The sequence below is a fragment of the Poecilia formosa genome, unplaced genomic scaffold (genome assembly GCF_000485575.1).
Source record: "Poecilia formosa unplaced genomic scaffold, Poecilia_formosa-5.1.2 Scaffold32, whole genome shotgun sequence".
In the NCBI taxonomy this organism is placed as follows: Eukaryota; Metazoa; Chordata; class Actinopteri; order Cyprinodontiformes; family Poeciliidae; genus Poecilia; species Poecilia formosa.
In genome coordinates, this window is record NW_006799971.1 from 43,829 (window position 1) to 60,119 (window position 16,291).

General features: G+C 36.5%; 1 protein-coding gene across 2 annotated transcripts in view; it reads right to left on the reverse strand.

Annotated features, from left to right (window-relative positions):
• Positions 1-6,374: 6,374 nt before the first annotated feature.
• The window catches only part of LOC103136359 (noelin-2-like), a 37,775-nt gene continuing 27,858 nt past the window's right edge, over positions 6,375-16,291 (reverse strand). For both annotated transcript variants that reach the window (XM_007549562.2, XM_016670328.1), the window contains 3 exons: positions 11,592-11,768; positions 9,966-10,139; positions 6,375-7,130 (listed from right to left, as the gene is read on the reverse strand). In XM_007549562.2, the coding sequence (XP_007549624.1) occupies positions 6,810-7,130; positions 9,966-10,139; positions 11,592-11,768 (672 nt within the window). In that variant the 3' untranslated portion in view covers positions 6,375-6,809. The remainder of the gene's footprint in view (positions 7,131-9,965; positions 10,140-11,591; positions 11,769-16,291) is intronic.

The following is a 16,291-nucleotide window of genomic DNA, read 5'->3' on the forward strand; positions in this document are numbered from 1 at the left end:
GTTATGCTGGGGAATCATCACATGATAAGACACACATTCCTTAATCTCTGTCTAAATAATAGATGATTGAAAGAGACTTCATGTCCTCACCACAATACCAACACCACAATCTGTTACAACCAGTAGATCAGCAGGTGGAGCAGGCCTTCTTCTTTAATTGTTGGTCAACTCAAGTCATGTGACATGAGTTGATGGAGAAATGGATGGATTGCAGTGGTTCCCAAAGATTTTCTTCTGGGCCCCCCAATGGATTACATAATTAAAAACAACACTTCTGCTCTTCAAAGAGAGAGCAGACAAAAAAAAATCTTTAAAATGCATCAATGTAATTTTTTTACGTCAGAGCATTAACAATATTTTTTTATGAAGCTGAAGAATTCGCAGATGGTGCGAAGGTCTCCTTGGAATAAACTTGTTTTTATTCAATCAACAGAGTTGCTTCTTTGGGGGATGATGCAAAGTCACATCAAAATTTAAAGAAAATAAAAAAGAAGAAAATGTTTGTATTTTGTTGTAATAAAAACGAGTGTAAAAATGTCTCAATGGCCAATAAACGGCATCTTGCCAGACAAGTGTTAGGTAGAGCTATGAAAATCCATACGCATGTAAAATAAAATGAGATGAACAGATAATCCTCTTGGAGGTGTGCTTTGAACCCAACAACGATGGCTTAGACACACAGGGAGCGTCACATGACAGCATGAAATGGTGCTGATCGCTACGGGGGCGAAACTCAACACACGGCAGCGACATTCTGTGTCACTTATTTACAGGAAATCTGATTGGTTATGAATTTGGAGAGATTTTGACATTTTCAAAGCAGCCCATGTCAGACAAGGCAATGATGAAGAGTCATTCCTCATTTTACATGGAATGATAGACAAGGAATGTCTGTCAAGATTGCTGTTAAATCTTGATTTAACAGCAAAATTTATGTCCAATTTCCAGTGAGCTGCACTGGAAATTCTACAGCTCAAAATAAGTTCTGTAAAGATTTTCAACATATGTGAAAGAATGTTTACTAATGTTTGTTACCTAACAGATATAGTGTTTTGCTTTTACGGTCATCAGTAAAAGTGACAGCTCCAAGCTAAAATGTCTTTTGGAGCTCTGCTTTAAACCCAACAGGAAGATGGTCCCTGTGGACCAAAGCTGCCATTTTCAGGTTGGATTGATTTTAGGTAGAGCTATGAAAATTGGTCAGTATATGGATTTGTCTAAAAAATAACAAAAAAGCATTTTGGAGGTATACTGTAAACCGAAAAGGAAGACGGCTGTTTTGGATTACTTCCTGTTGGAGATTATTACCTGTTCAACTGGGTTAGCATGGCGATGGAGAGATTCATTGAATTCCTAATAATAATGTAGCTTTTAAAGTTTATTATCCGTAATAAACTTCAGGAATTAGGTAAGGAATGCCTTTCATGATTTACCCTGTGCATTTTGGCAAATTCCAGGTGAATCCTGACCATCAGACTCAGAATAGTGAGCTACAGTTCTAGCAGCAGGGTTCTTCAAACAGTCTAATAATAGAAAATAAATGAAACCCAGGTTGGGTCTGATCCCTCTCTTTTCTGTCAGAGTTTCATATTCCTTCTATTACTCATTTAAATCTGACACCTTCCACTGCATCATTAATTACCATAATCACAGGCAATCAGTTCCTCACTGCACTCAGTTCTGCATAAACACTCAGCCACGATTTTCTGATCCAAAGTTTACACTTTTGCCTTTCTCAGTTCAGCTCTACATCTCTTTCCGCCTCTCCTGTCCCATTCTTTTAACAACTCTAAATTATTCATCGGGATGATTTCCACCCAGGAGAGAAAAAAACAGATAGCTGAACAGATTCTGATATGAATAAATAAAGAAGTAGAAACGATATGTCTCCGTGTTTGCTCCATAAAGAGCAGGGCTGTGCTTGCCAATGTGTTTGTGTGCTAACCAGTGAATCCCAGGGAGGAATTCCGGTATGACTTCCGGAAAAACACTCCCGCTGTCCAGAAAATCAGTGACGGTAGTAGAAGGAGACCGGGGAACTTTGCAGATTGGGCCATGCCAAACTAACTGGGGGTTATCCAAGAACAGCAGGGAAGTGGACAAATGAAGTCAGCAACAGAAAGATATAGAAAGTGACAGAAGGGGAGAGATCCACATTTGGATGGAGAGAAATCAAACAAATTATCAGGAAGTCTGGCCTGTGAATCCAACAATATGTTACAAAGAGGGGTGAAAAATGTGCACCAGCTTGTTATGTAACTGTGAAAATACATCACAACACTGAACGGGTTCATCACAGTGACAGATGAAAACTGACTGAAGAGCTGAATTACTTATGTATCCATCATATTAATTAAAAGCAGATGTAAATAGGAAATAAAATCATATTTGGTATTGTTGGATACTATGTAAAACAGTTTTTAAGTAATGAAATATAAAACAATAAGATAGAGAAAATTTTGACATTTCCTTGGGTTTGACAATAAGCAGTTAAAGTTCCTCTCTGATTAACATTCTTAGGATCTAAAGGACAAAATCCCTGCTGCTGCACTACTAGGGGCTCATTAATGTCTTTTAGCTCAATATTTTGATCTTCAAGAACATAAATTCTTGTGACTTTCGTCCTGTGAAAACTCACAATTTTCACAGAGTTTTCTTTTATGAAACAAAAAACATACAATACTTTGTGACTAAATAGTAGAGGAACGATAAGCAGCAGGGAGTTTCTAATTCACAAGTAAGTAACATGAAAATACTGCTCACCTAAAGTGGTGCATACATTTTTTTATTTACTTAAAATGTCACCAAGATTACATTTACAAAATAATAACATGATAGATCTGTGTATTATGTATTCATCTTCTGGTGCAGATTTTTGATATTGTAGAAAAGAAAAATAGATATAATATGTTTTGCAGGGGGATCAATTTTATAGCCTAAAACACACAAAGGAAAATCAGCAAACATCAAAACAGTCAAAAAGGATTGGATGGATAGATTTTTAGTTTATGGTTTATAAATATTTCTTTGTTTGCCATATGTATGACTGCTACTGCAGTTGTTGGTCCTCACAGCTTTGCCTTGTATTTTGATGGATAAGAGAACATTTTTGCGTTACAGGTTGAATTCCAGAAAAAATCTGGTTCTGATCATTATGTAGCTGTTCTGCTTGTAAATGTCAGCTAGAGACTACAGCGGCTGCAATCAGCAAAATGTTGCTGAAAAGGCAGTGAAATGTTGCAGAATATTTTTACAGCTTTTCTGGGGGTTGAGAAACGGATCAAAGAACAAAGTTATGACGCAGGCTGAGGAGCGGCGACAGAGTTACATGAAATGCTTTTAGGACAGACAGTATTGTTTTCAAGGGTCTAGAAGAGATGTTAAAAGACTCTTTTTAATCATTCTGCAGAAAATGAAAAATAAAATCTAATGAATGGAGTATGTTTCCTACCTGTTTTCTAGGAAATGTCCTGCACTCACAGCACTTAGACACAATATAATCACAGTCACCATGGAAACTGAAGGCCCACAAAGCAATCCATTTGTAACTCTGATCCTTTATTATCCTCCATATCTCTCTATTGATCCAGCACACACTTACTCTCCTCATCCAAAATGTTACACATAGTTAGGGTAAAGCAGTGGCTGAATTTTTCAGCAAATCATGCCAACAATAGGAAACTGTCCACTTTAAGGCAGCAAGGCCCTCGTTATTTTCTACAGAGACTTCTGACTCCTTCTGTTGGTAAAGAAACTTTTATGTCAATATGTGTTTGTCTTGTTGATATTGTTTTAAACTTTTTAAACAGTATCTTTTGCTAATGCACTATTTGGCTTTATCGATGGCATTTCTAACATTACAGAACAACAAACAACATTTTACAGTGTTTTTTGTATACATCTGATAGAATACGTACTTGCAAGACAATGGCATAATTGTCTGCACTGTTTTCCTCCTCTTAGGGTTTAAATTGAAGGATATCACTATATATTCTGAATAATAATATGAAAACTAAAATCAGTTCAATCCTAAGGTTTCTTTAAAAACAGGGTTGGCAACCCTTCCAGTCCTCAGTGCTCCGTGAAGCAAATAATTGATTGGCTAAAGTCTGCAGACAAAAACAAATCTGAATTGAGTTTCTAACTAGTTCCATTTAATCTGAGATCATCCCCAAATGTAACATTGAATCTCAGTCCACATGAGAAAACAAAGAAAAATACTTGTCTATCTGCAACTGCACTCACTGTCATAACTAAGATTAGACTGAAAATGCAAAACAACTGAATAATACAATGATGAGTGTTTTTCCAACAGGTCAACAGGGAGGAAGAATATTAAATTTTTTCCCTTATAGGAGGTTAAGCTTCCTACAGGATTACTTTTTTATGTGTGTGTGTCCCTGGATAATTAATCATAGATCTATGAAATATTGTGTGCAAAGACCGTACCAAAGACCACAGCTTCTGACTGACCTGTGAACCTCACTGACATGACAATGACCAAAATGACACTTTCCAGTCTGGACAGCCCCTGACAGACCGATGGCCTTCAAAGCACTAGGGGTCTAAATTTTATGATCCATGGTGGACACAAAAAAATTTAAACATTCAAAACTAGAACTGGTGAAAACAAACAAACAAAAAATAGGAGGCTTATAAGAAAACAATGTCTATTTTAAGAATATGAAAGGAAAATTATGTTCTTAATTTTGAACAAGAAAAAGACTTGTTCAAGTTAAAAATTGAAGAAACACATGGCACATAGATGAACTTCTAGTTATGCAGCAAATAAAGCAAATATGAAATTAGAAAACTAAGATATCTCAAACTTTAGAGCCAGAGAAGAAAATTAAATTATACCCTGAGAGATAAAATGAAAATTCCCTTAACATACTTTTAGACAAGTATTACATCAATGTTTCTGGGTGATGTTATAGAAAAAGACGGAGCATTTCAAAACAAAAGATCAACTGATTTGAATAGATTAATTGATGAAATATTACTGCTTTCATTTTGGTGAAAGGGTTTGTATGGCTCATTACAACGGCCCTGTTTCTGTCAGACTGAAGCTGTTCCTACAATCCAGCATCTTGCCATCATCAGAGTTTGACTGTCTGTGTGCCCGGAATTGACTGGTTTCATTATAGAGCATGTTTGAAGGTCCTGAAAAGCTTCTATACAACTCTGATGTCACACACAGATGTAATTTTTTCAGATTTTTTTTTTCCAAATTATGTAGAAATAGCAAAGGCTCTACCTACATTAAAAAATACCAATAAACACAAGAAAACCTACAGATCTACCTTCTATTTTTTATAAACTTAAAATCATGTTATCCTTTACCAAACAGAAAATCTATAAGAATAATAAAACAACTGGTGAGTGACAATATGATTTTAGAACAATTCAAAACACTACAGAGGCAGAACTGCAGCATTGGATAAATAACTGTTACGGCCCTGGGCCTTGTGGGCTGTTTTGCAGGTGTCTTGGTGTCCGTCTTTATGCTCCTCCCCTTTGCAGGTGACTCGGATCCGGTGATTGGGCGTGCAGAGTATTTTAACCTGGCTGTCCCCGACTTCAGTGTCGCTGGCTTTCCGCAGCGTCCACTCTGCCGCTGGAGATGTTTGGTGGCCAGTCCTCAGTTTCCCTTTTGTTGCACCTTTGATTTTGTCTTTGTTTTGGCACTTCAACATCTCCATATGCATTCATACAACACATCCAAGCATTTACATTACACCACTGATACTGATTTCCACAATCCATTGTTGTTTTGTTAATAAAGACTTATTTTTGTGCACTTTAACCACGGCATGGTTTCATGTTTTTGTTACGACCCTGAGCCAGTCGTAACAATAACTGACAGGCACACACACTGCAAAAAAAGAGAGACTTCTACAATAACAATTATTAAATAAATCATATTTCTACAACAAAACTTCTTATTAAGCAGAATTATCTGCCAGTACAACACTTGCGGTTTTGGAATCCTAGAACTCTCACTAATTAATAACTGCTTAAATGTAGTTTTCTTAAGGAAACCTCTAAACTTAATTATGACACTTTTCCTTATTTCGGGGAATTATTTCTTTTAAAAGAGATGAAAAACAGGCCAGATGTAATTTGAGCACATGAATAAATTCTTAAAGCAGGAACGCTTGGCTGTGTACAATTAATAAATCCAATGGTTTTTTTAGGCTTTCAGTCCTCCAAAAAATCTTTACTGCTTTTTCCATCTGTTTGGTTAAAACAGCTCCTTTCATTGCACACAGCTTAGTTTTTCATTGTGACTTCGAGAAAGACCTAAATATCTCAGTTATTTTGTGTTGAATCCTAACTCTTCCTGATCCATGGCAAAGATAACAAAGAAATGATAGGAAGATTTAACAGTAAAGTTTATTGATTGAACAACCATGCTGACTAAACATGTCCACAAATTACATTACAAGTCCCGAATATCTCCAACAGGCTCATTGTCAAAACTTGATGCTAAAGTGACGTAAAATCCTGTTTTCTGTCTGTATTTATGTTTTACTCCCCCCCCACCCTCCACTCCATCTTATTCCCTCATGATATATAAATGGAATAAAATAGAATGAAATAAGACAGAGCTAAAAACTGCCAAATCTCTTTCCAGCATTAGTGCTGTGATGAAAACTCATCTGTGGCCTTCAGGGAAGTGGTCCCATAACATACTGTGTCTGTAGGTCATTCAGATTTAAACACAATGTGAAAGACCAAAGTCTGTGTCTGTGCGTGTTTTAACTTGCAGTATCAAATACATTTTTATCATTTTCTATTGAGTCATATTAGCCATCGCTCTGGATGACATGGAACAAGGTAACATTGTAGAGCACCTGGTGCCCATTGTTCCAGGTGTACAGTGCCCTTTCTCTGGGGTTGTAGTCCATCATGCTGATGTGGGAGTACTGGTTATGAAAAGGGATGTCAGTATATTCGTATGATGAGGTGTTGGTGTTGTAGGCAAAGTGGACTTTGGCGCCAGCCAGGTGAGAGTTGGTGACATACAGGGTGCCACAGATCATGAAGGCCTCCCCAGCACTGCGCTTTGGGAAGCCTGTGTCCCAGCTTTGGAGGATTTCCAGGGAACGAGGGTCCAGCCGACTAACCTGAAGACAGAAATGGAAAGACTTAGTCATGCCAGCTCAACTGTTTAAGACAAACCATCAAAAGAGATGGAAGTGCTTAGTTGCTATGGTAATATTTACCCTTTAAGAAACATCAACATTTAAGTTTAAAGAGAAGAAGTCTTTCATCTGCATCCATGATTGTCCTCAGTAAAAAGCACAAAACTAAGAATGAGAATGTGGAATTAAAGTAGTTTTTATAGCTATATTTATTGAGAATGCACAACCAATTAAAATTTACATTTGGTGTACAATAGTGTATTCTATTTTTGATTGAAAAACAAGCTACAAAAATAAAACCAACTCACTCTCTCTATGCAGCAACACACACAGTAAAAATTAAATTTAGCATTACATGGCATATTTTTGAAAACCAAAAATAAGAGAAAAGTAGTAATAGAAACAAAATTGTTATAAGAATTGAAACGAGACAGAAAAGATTGACACAGATCAGTCCCTCAGGTCAAATCTAGTTAGAATGTCCAGGAAGGGAGTCCAGATCCGGTCAAACTATGAATGTCCCCCTACTGAATGGAGAATTTTTTCAGGAGTGCAGTACAACAACAGTTGTCTTGCCAATGCCAGCAAGACAAAGTATGTCTTTCAAGGAAATAATTTCAGGGGTGCAACATCCCAAAGTATCCAAATCCTACAATCGACATCCACAGAAAGTCCACAATCTTCTGATGTTATCAGAATTACATTATTCCAGTAGGTTTGCAGCTGTACACATCTCCAAAGCAACAGACGACTTACATCTCTGGCATCAGTGATACCAACATTCAGTTTACTCAACCTATATGGTGCATAATAAATGTGGTGGAAAATATTCAATTGAATTTGTCTAAGCTTAGTTGATATCAGCTCTGTCTGAGATGAATTTAGCCATCAACTCCATGTATGCAGCTTACATCTGAATCCCATTTTGATCTTTTTGAGTACCTCTCTTGAGCTGGTGAATAATCAATGACAATTTATAAACACAAGAAATAAGTCCTTTTGTAGGAGTACGTTTGGGATCTAGCACACATGTTTCAAGCAGGGTTTCCTCTGGCCTATAAGGGAATCTCTCTAATGGTTGGTTATTGATCCAGTGTCTGATCTGTAAATACTTAAAGAGATTATGACTATGCAAATCTTAAAATTCCGATAGTTGACTGAAACTGGCAAAGATATAGTTGGTGTAAAGATCATCAACTGTTCTGAAGCCTTTTCTGACCCAAGTTTGTAACATACCATCTGGTATAGGTGTTGGGGTTGTCTTTGAGTGGTGTGTCAAACAGCAATTGTATGTATAAATCTAAAATGTAACTGATGCCATGCAATGTAGGTAGCTAAATTTAAAGGGTTTGATGTAATTGTAGGAAGCTGTTTCTTTGAACTCAAACAGGGGATAATTGCTAATGGTGTGGATTTTAATTCTTTCTACTCTATTGAGATCCACCTCACATCGTTGCCTTTTGAATAAATCCACATCCACAGAGCGCCAAACTGGGAAGCTAAACAATATATTCTGAAATTTGGAAGATTTAACCACCTTTAGCATAGGGAGCCTGTAAAGTAAGAAGTTTAATTCTTGGAAACTTTTTGCCATAACAACAGAGATATATTGCTTTATCCAATCTTAAAAAAATATTGTCATTTTAACTTTTGAGTGAATACAATGAAATAAGTAAATACACTTAGGTAAAATAGTTATTTTAAGTGTGTTAACTCCACCAATTAAAGAAAGGGGAATCCATCCAATGCTCCAGCTCTGCTTTAGATTTATTAACTAATGATGTGTAATTCTTTTGGTAGATCTGGTCAGATGATGACCTAATATTCATGCCAAGGTATGTGAAACCTTCAGGGTACCATTTAAATGGTAACATTTATATTTGCAGTATGAACATTGAGATGAGGCCCTGATGGTTTTACATGTTTTATAATGCTGATTTTACACAAGATTGCCCTTTTAACATTACTTTTGTATATGATCATAGTGTCTATAAAAATAAGTGTCAGGGCTGTTGGCAGTAGTTGTTTTGCATTTATAGCCTGTTTTGTGGTTTAGAAGCTCAAAAGTGTGTTTCATAGGGGTGTAACCATCTAGCCAAGGGCCCAGGAGCTTCATTTGGAAAGAGTTTGTCTGATCGCACAACGGACAAAAGTGAAACCAGAACTTTAAAACTGTAGAACTTTATTTGCAGTATAAACACTCCGTTTGTTCACCAATTGAAACTGAATCAAAAGGTTCTTCCTGTTTCCCTTCAAAATACGAGTCCTGAGCTTAACTATGGAGTCTCATAGTTAAAGCACTAACCTTGACACCTGGGACACATAATAACAGCTTAGATAAAAATAGTGACTGGATATTGTTTTACAAGAAAGACTTTATTTTCTGAAGAAATATTGTGGAGTTTTATTACCGAGACATCACACACCGAGGTCTCATTGCACCTCCAGAGCTTTGCATCATGTGTTAAAGGGAAAGCACTAATCTTAAAGTAAAAACTTTAATTCTGCTTTTCCAAACTTTAAATTGAAAACATGTTAGGTATTTTGACTATCCTTTGTTGTGAGAATTGTGGTCTTTTATCATTTTGTGGACTCTAGGACATTTTTCTTCCTGTCAAGCTGTCAGCGTTATATTGAAGCCCATCCATCACTTCCAAGGTTTTGTCACACATGCAGACAAACTCATCCCCGTTATCTCCAAAGCAAAACTTTTAATTTGCTGCTTCTTGTCTAATATTGTCTATTTTCACTGATGTGTTTGGAGTGGCTTTAAGAAGGTGTAGAAAACTGCAGATTTTAGAACACTTTGAAAACTACCATTATGTTTCCTGCATTTGGGATGGAGGTGTAGACAGCCCACAGTCCCGTCTCATCAGCCATCAGGTCGATGTCAGATGATCCTCCCCAGCTGTAAGGGAAGGTGTTGTTGTATCCAGCCCCACTCAGACTGCGCTGCAGCAACACACTGCGAGAACGGAAATGGTACTGAACCTAGAAACACAGAATATTTTTTTCAGAATCATGGCTTATGAGCAACCTGGTCACAGTCCATTACATTCAGTGGCATGTGGACTTGGTCAAAATAAGTACTCAGCATGTTGCAGTGTTCCCAACAGAGACTGTGGCAGCTGGTAATTAGACTTTTAATCTAATTTGTTAAAGCATCTCCAAGATAATAAATCTGTGTCCTCACTGAATGAGTAACAGCATTGTCAACATTTTCTTGCATTTTTTTAAATTCCTTGAACAAGCAAATTGGGGGAAAAAGGTAAATAAGGTAAATAATAAACACATCTTGAAATTGGCGTCTGTATCTTTAAGAAACTGCTACTCTTTCGGCCAATCAGTGTTGAGTACGACATCACAACTATGCGTTTCCATCACCCTGTTTATAACCTTTCTTTGAAATGTTGCACTGAAAAGTAGTTTGTATAAGCTCAGCAGATACCAGGTGTTTGTTAATTGCTGCTGCCACTAGTCTGGAGGAGCTGAGTAGTGAGCTGTCCATGGTATGTGAATAATTCTGAGGAATTGTTTGTGTACTTCTCTTGTTTAATACTTCCAACAGTTAGATCAATTCCATAATTTCTAACATTCTGCAAACTGTTGTAATAGACAGACATTAATAAGGAAAATCCTGTTATTTTGGTGAGTTGAGGTCAGTCAGAGTAAATGCTGGCAGGTCGAGTAAAAAAAACAACTGAATTCTACAATTGAATCCAAAAGTGCTTCTGTCAAATATTAGTTTAACATATGCACATATTTTTTGTGTTTTATATTCTAACTAAATAGATTTGTATCAGGTCAAATAAGTATTGGATGTATTATATATTGTATTCTGTAAAAATATGTACCAAATCTTTAGAAAAAAGAAAAGAACAATGTGCTTTAATTTCTGTTTGTAAGGGCTTTGTGAATTAAAGTCATGGTTTATTTCATTTCAGTGAAGCAAGAGCTACTAAATTTTAGTACATCAGGCCCAGAATCTTATCCATCCATCCATCCAACCATTCATCATCCTTCACACTTATCCCTGGTCGGGTGGCTAGGAGTGCTGGTGCCCATCTCCAGCAAGAGGCGAGGTACACGTTGGACAACACAGACCAGGACAAACAATCATGCACACACACAGATCCCAGAGTACCTGGAGAAAACCAAACACAGAGAGAACATGGAAACTCCAGGCTGGGATTTGAACCCAGGATGTCCTTGCAACAGTGCTGTCAGCTGCGTTACTACGCAGCCCATCCAAAAGGTTAACAAGATGGAATTTCATGCAGCTTGAAAGAAGAAAAGTGAAATGTAACTTTTTATCAATTTGTACCCATGATGGTCACTAGAAGTGCCGCTTAAAAACAGGGATCATGATAGGAAATTTGAACAATAAACAATAAAATTATCATATTTAGCTGGTCACATCTTCAGTCATCCACAGGCTCATACCAGGATGTTGCTCTGGTGCTTGTTGTAATAGAGTGAGCCGTTGTAGACCACATGGCCAGTTCCTGCCCAGGGATGGGGCAACAGGTGCTGGACAAAGTTCTGGCCTTTCGTGAAGTCTCCCATGGTCCTGTACTCTAGCACACGCCTGCCTTTATAGTAGCCATCCATTGACCACACCTGGTGAAGAGAAAAGAGGGAATTAGATAGTCATATTTTTAAGTTTTTGTGTGTGTATTACAAATTTGTCATTTTGTCTTGTTCATTTTATTTGTTCTGAGTTTTGTTTATCATATTTCACAACCTTCCACTTTGGGTCTATGTTATCACAATTGCAGACTTTCTTGTAATTATTATTAATTATTTCCAGTGTATATACAGTTTTTCATCTCAGATCTTTGTCTAATTCTTGTAACTTACTTTCAATCCACTCAGTTATTGGTTTCCACTTTCAGATTCTCCAAGCTTTTAATTTTCCTTGTTTACACAAAAGTTAACTATGTCAAGCTTTATTCTTAAGGTGGGCATGAAAACACCGATTTTACAGTTCAATTGTTATTTAGCTTGTAAAATAAATTACCCCCAAATGAGCAAATATATTAGTTTAATTTGTAGTAATCCATCATTGTCACTGCTGCTTACCAGCAATGATCCCACTGTGTAACTCCTAATACTCTCCCTCTGTTGGTCACTACATAATTAGCAAGTAAAATAAGGGCAAACTGTGGTAATATTATAATCAAATGTAATGCAATGTTGACTCCACCTAACAATTAGGACAGGTTATGTCTATTAAAAGTCAGCAGGCTCCCCACCCTGCTTGGAAAGTCAGCCTCTGCGTATTCAGATGCTTTTAGATAATGCACAAAATATAATAGGATTCCAGCAATAGCTTTTTTTCCCTGAGTACTAAAACCGGCAAGCACTGCCTTCAGCATTAACGGCATCATTAGCCAACACAATTTCTATGTTTTAAAAGTTTCATTTCAGAAATACATTTTCACAATTTCTTTGGGCCGCAGCCAGTTGAAATAAATAAAAAAAAGAACATAACACCACAAAGTTGCCATTATGAAAGATGCGTTCCTTCAAAATGGGCCATCATTACAAGTCAGTAAGCTGGAGGTCATCTGTGATAAATGAGATATCTGCTTGTGTTTGTTTCTGTCTGGTAAGTAATTGCCATTTATTTTCCATGATGGTCTGAAACTAATGGGGACCCTTAAACAATCTTTTGCTGCTCCTGGTCCAGTGTACCACAGTGATATGATTAATAAGAAAAGACATTATTACAACTTCCGAATAAAGCTTGTCTTGTTGACGCCTCAGAATGTAGACAGCGACTTACAAATGTGTCTGTTTGTTCTCATTTTGTCACATTACAGCCACAAACTTCAATGGATTTGATCAGGATTTTATGCAACAGACATTAAATCTATGTCGATCAAAGAAGTGCATAAATTAAAGTTTGAGCAAAAGGACATGTGGTGGTGAATGTTTTCACAAATAAAAATCAGAAATTAATGGGGTGTATTGTCATTCTACCCCACTTAATATAACACCCCCCAGCAAAATACAGTGGAATTTATTTGTAAATAGACAGCCTATATGTAATTTAATCTCAGTATAAAGATCAAGATCTCTATTAGTCATCAGGCACCACATAACTTTGACTTTTGGTGATGTGACATTTTAGAGACTGCAAACCATTTGAGATTGTAGTAAAGTTTAAATTTTCCAGCAGTACACAATCTTGGTGAAACATCTAGATCCCTTCTTCCTCAAAATTTTCATCTTAATCCATCAACAACAACAACAAAAATCTCAAAAAAATAAAAATCAATTGAAAAAATGTATCTGGTGGTTGGTGCATCACATAAAATACTGGTCAAAAAGGTTTATGGTTTTAAAGAGATAAATGTAACAGCTTATGAGAAGGATGAACATATGTGACAAATAAATTCTCCCATATCCAAGTAGATAAGATTGGCTTTCATCTCATCTAATTTCTCTAATTAGGTTGACCAAAATTCATGTTACGGTCGGTTGGAAAGTAAAACCAAATAATCTGAATGCAATCAAAAATGGGGTAAAGATATTCATAAGAAGAAAATAATGATAGGAGAGGAGTGTGAAGAGGCAACAAATGGAAGAAAAAATAACCTTCCACAGTGTGGAAAATGAATTAACCAGAGAAGAATCAGAGGTGAAACAGATGAAGGAGAGGAGACCGAACACAGAGCGATAGAAATAAAGAGCATTGAGAGAAGAAACCATTGTAGGTGAAACAGATGCTCATTATTACAATTACAAAATGAGAAAAGTTCTGAGAACAGAAAATATTGAATGAGCTAAATTTTATGAGAAATAAATTCTCTTCTGCAGAGCTTTCACAAAACATGCTGAGAAGTTTTATTATTTTTGATTTACAGTGTTCAACATTCAAGTTGAATCAGGGACTTTAAGACAAGGACAGTGATAAATTATTATACCGATTTATTTTGGGGGGGGGTTGAATATTTCACATTCTAATTGAAATTCACTTTGGAAAGATAATGAGAAGAACTGACTGCCTTCTTTTATTCTGCTGTCAGCAATCTGTTGCCTCCCTCCTTTTGAATTTCATTTTGAACAAAAATTCAAAGGAAGGAAAACTCTTTGTTTCTTGTAATCATCTCATATGTGAATGCACAATTTAATTTCATACAAACAACTTAAAAAGCTAAGTTTGAGAATAGGAAAGTTAGTTGTGAATACATTATTCACATGTTGAAATATTCCAGCACGTTTTCTTAAAAGGATACTTGATTAGTTGTAACAATAGACTTGAAGAAATGTTTATTTTACATTAAAACAATACAGTATTGTTGTAGGTCGTTTAGTTTATAAATTTTAATAAAACATTGTCGCACCATGTCACCATGTTGTTCACGCTGCAATGCATCCTGGGTAAATAATGTCTAAACAATGATGAGTAATGCCATAAAGCCTTTTCAAATTGAACTGGAGTGCATTGAAATTGGTTAGAAATTGGTTAGAATCTTCTAATTTGAAGATGAAGAGGACCAAATGGAGGAAGAGGACTGAGTTGGCTGTAGGAGCTGGTGTTTTCCTGCTGCTACCTTTAGCTTCATAAATGAAACAAAGAATGACTGGTCAGGTGATCCAGTAAGTACTTCTAATGCTCTGTGTTCGGTCTTCCAGTCTGAACATAAATGGGATGACAGGAGTACCAAGGTACTACTGCAGAAGAGCGCTGTCTGATGTTTCTCTCTGCAGGTTTTAGGCAGTTTGTGGATAAACAAACTGCCTGCGAAAGACATCTGTTTGTGAAAAACATAAATATTTTAAAATTCAGTTTCTAATTTGGTTCAACATAACAGCTCCTTTCATTGTTGTTTAAATTTGGTAGTGTTACTGGAATTTTACACATTTGCAAAGGTTGGTGTGTCTCTTTAATTGGATTGCCAAAGAGACTATTTGAAAGACAGATTCTCTTCTGGGTTGCATCTTTTTCTGCATTCAAAACAGGCACTATAAATTTGTGGAGTGTAACACCAGGCATATCAGTATGCATGCTACACAATTCACACCAGATATGTGAGAAAATTAAACTAGCAGATGCAATAAACATGTCTGAAATAAATCCATTACCTCAACAGCTTTCATCAAGTTCGGCAGGAGTCTTGTCAGCAATCATCAATTCAATTCAGGTGTAGAAAATTGGGATATAAGGGTATTAAAGTCTAAAAATTCCACTACTCTGTCCCCCAGTACAACATAATGGATATTCTTGGCTGCAGAAGGTGATTTTGACACTCACTGAACAGCATTCTCTTGTAGAAAAAACAAAAAAATCATCGGTGCAGAGATTGCTGAACTTGAAAAGAAGGCTTCTGAAGGCTGATAGCAAAGGGTTGTGGGTGTAGGCACAGTGACAGACATGCAGACATATTTAATGGATAGTCTAGTTTTTGGTGTGTATGTGATGCAACACAGGCTTTGTGTTTTAAATGGACACCAGAATTCAGTACAATACTGCTCTCTATATTTATATTGACCTTTTGCACACTCTTCAGAACTCTGACCACTCTGCCATGACAGACCACAAAGCAACCAATGAGCTCCTATCAAAAAGCAGACATCTGTAGCTGAATATCACTTTTATTTACTTGATTTAACTTTACAAATGGCCATAGAGTTGTGCAAACAGGCAAGAATGCAAACCAAACTTGTCATTTTATTTAGTTGTAGTGATGAAAGATCCGGTGGCGACGGACAACAGCTGTCAATCACAAGGATGTTAAGTAAGAAGATTAACATTCATATGCTTTTTTAGTAAATATGATTAGAAACATACCAAACATTGCATTATGAGGTTGATACTCTTCTAACCATTAGTAACTATGGAGACAATGCCGCACTGTCATGTAGCCTAACATGTATGGAAAAAACTGGTTAGCATCTGGTCCTTTGTATGTTTTTTATGACATAGTGATATAAATGATGTGGTCTGAATTCAGGCAAAGTTGGCAGTTTGATCAACACATTATGATGGAGGTTTTCTAACCTAATTATTTCAAACTTTTGTAAATATGAGCCACAACCAGGTACAACCAGCTTGACTCGAACAAGTCAAAGAAACGATACAGTGGCATCAACCATGGGTAAAGTGGCATAAACAACTTGGGAGAACAGTTTCA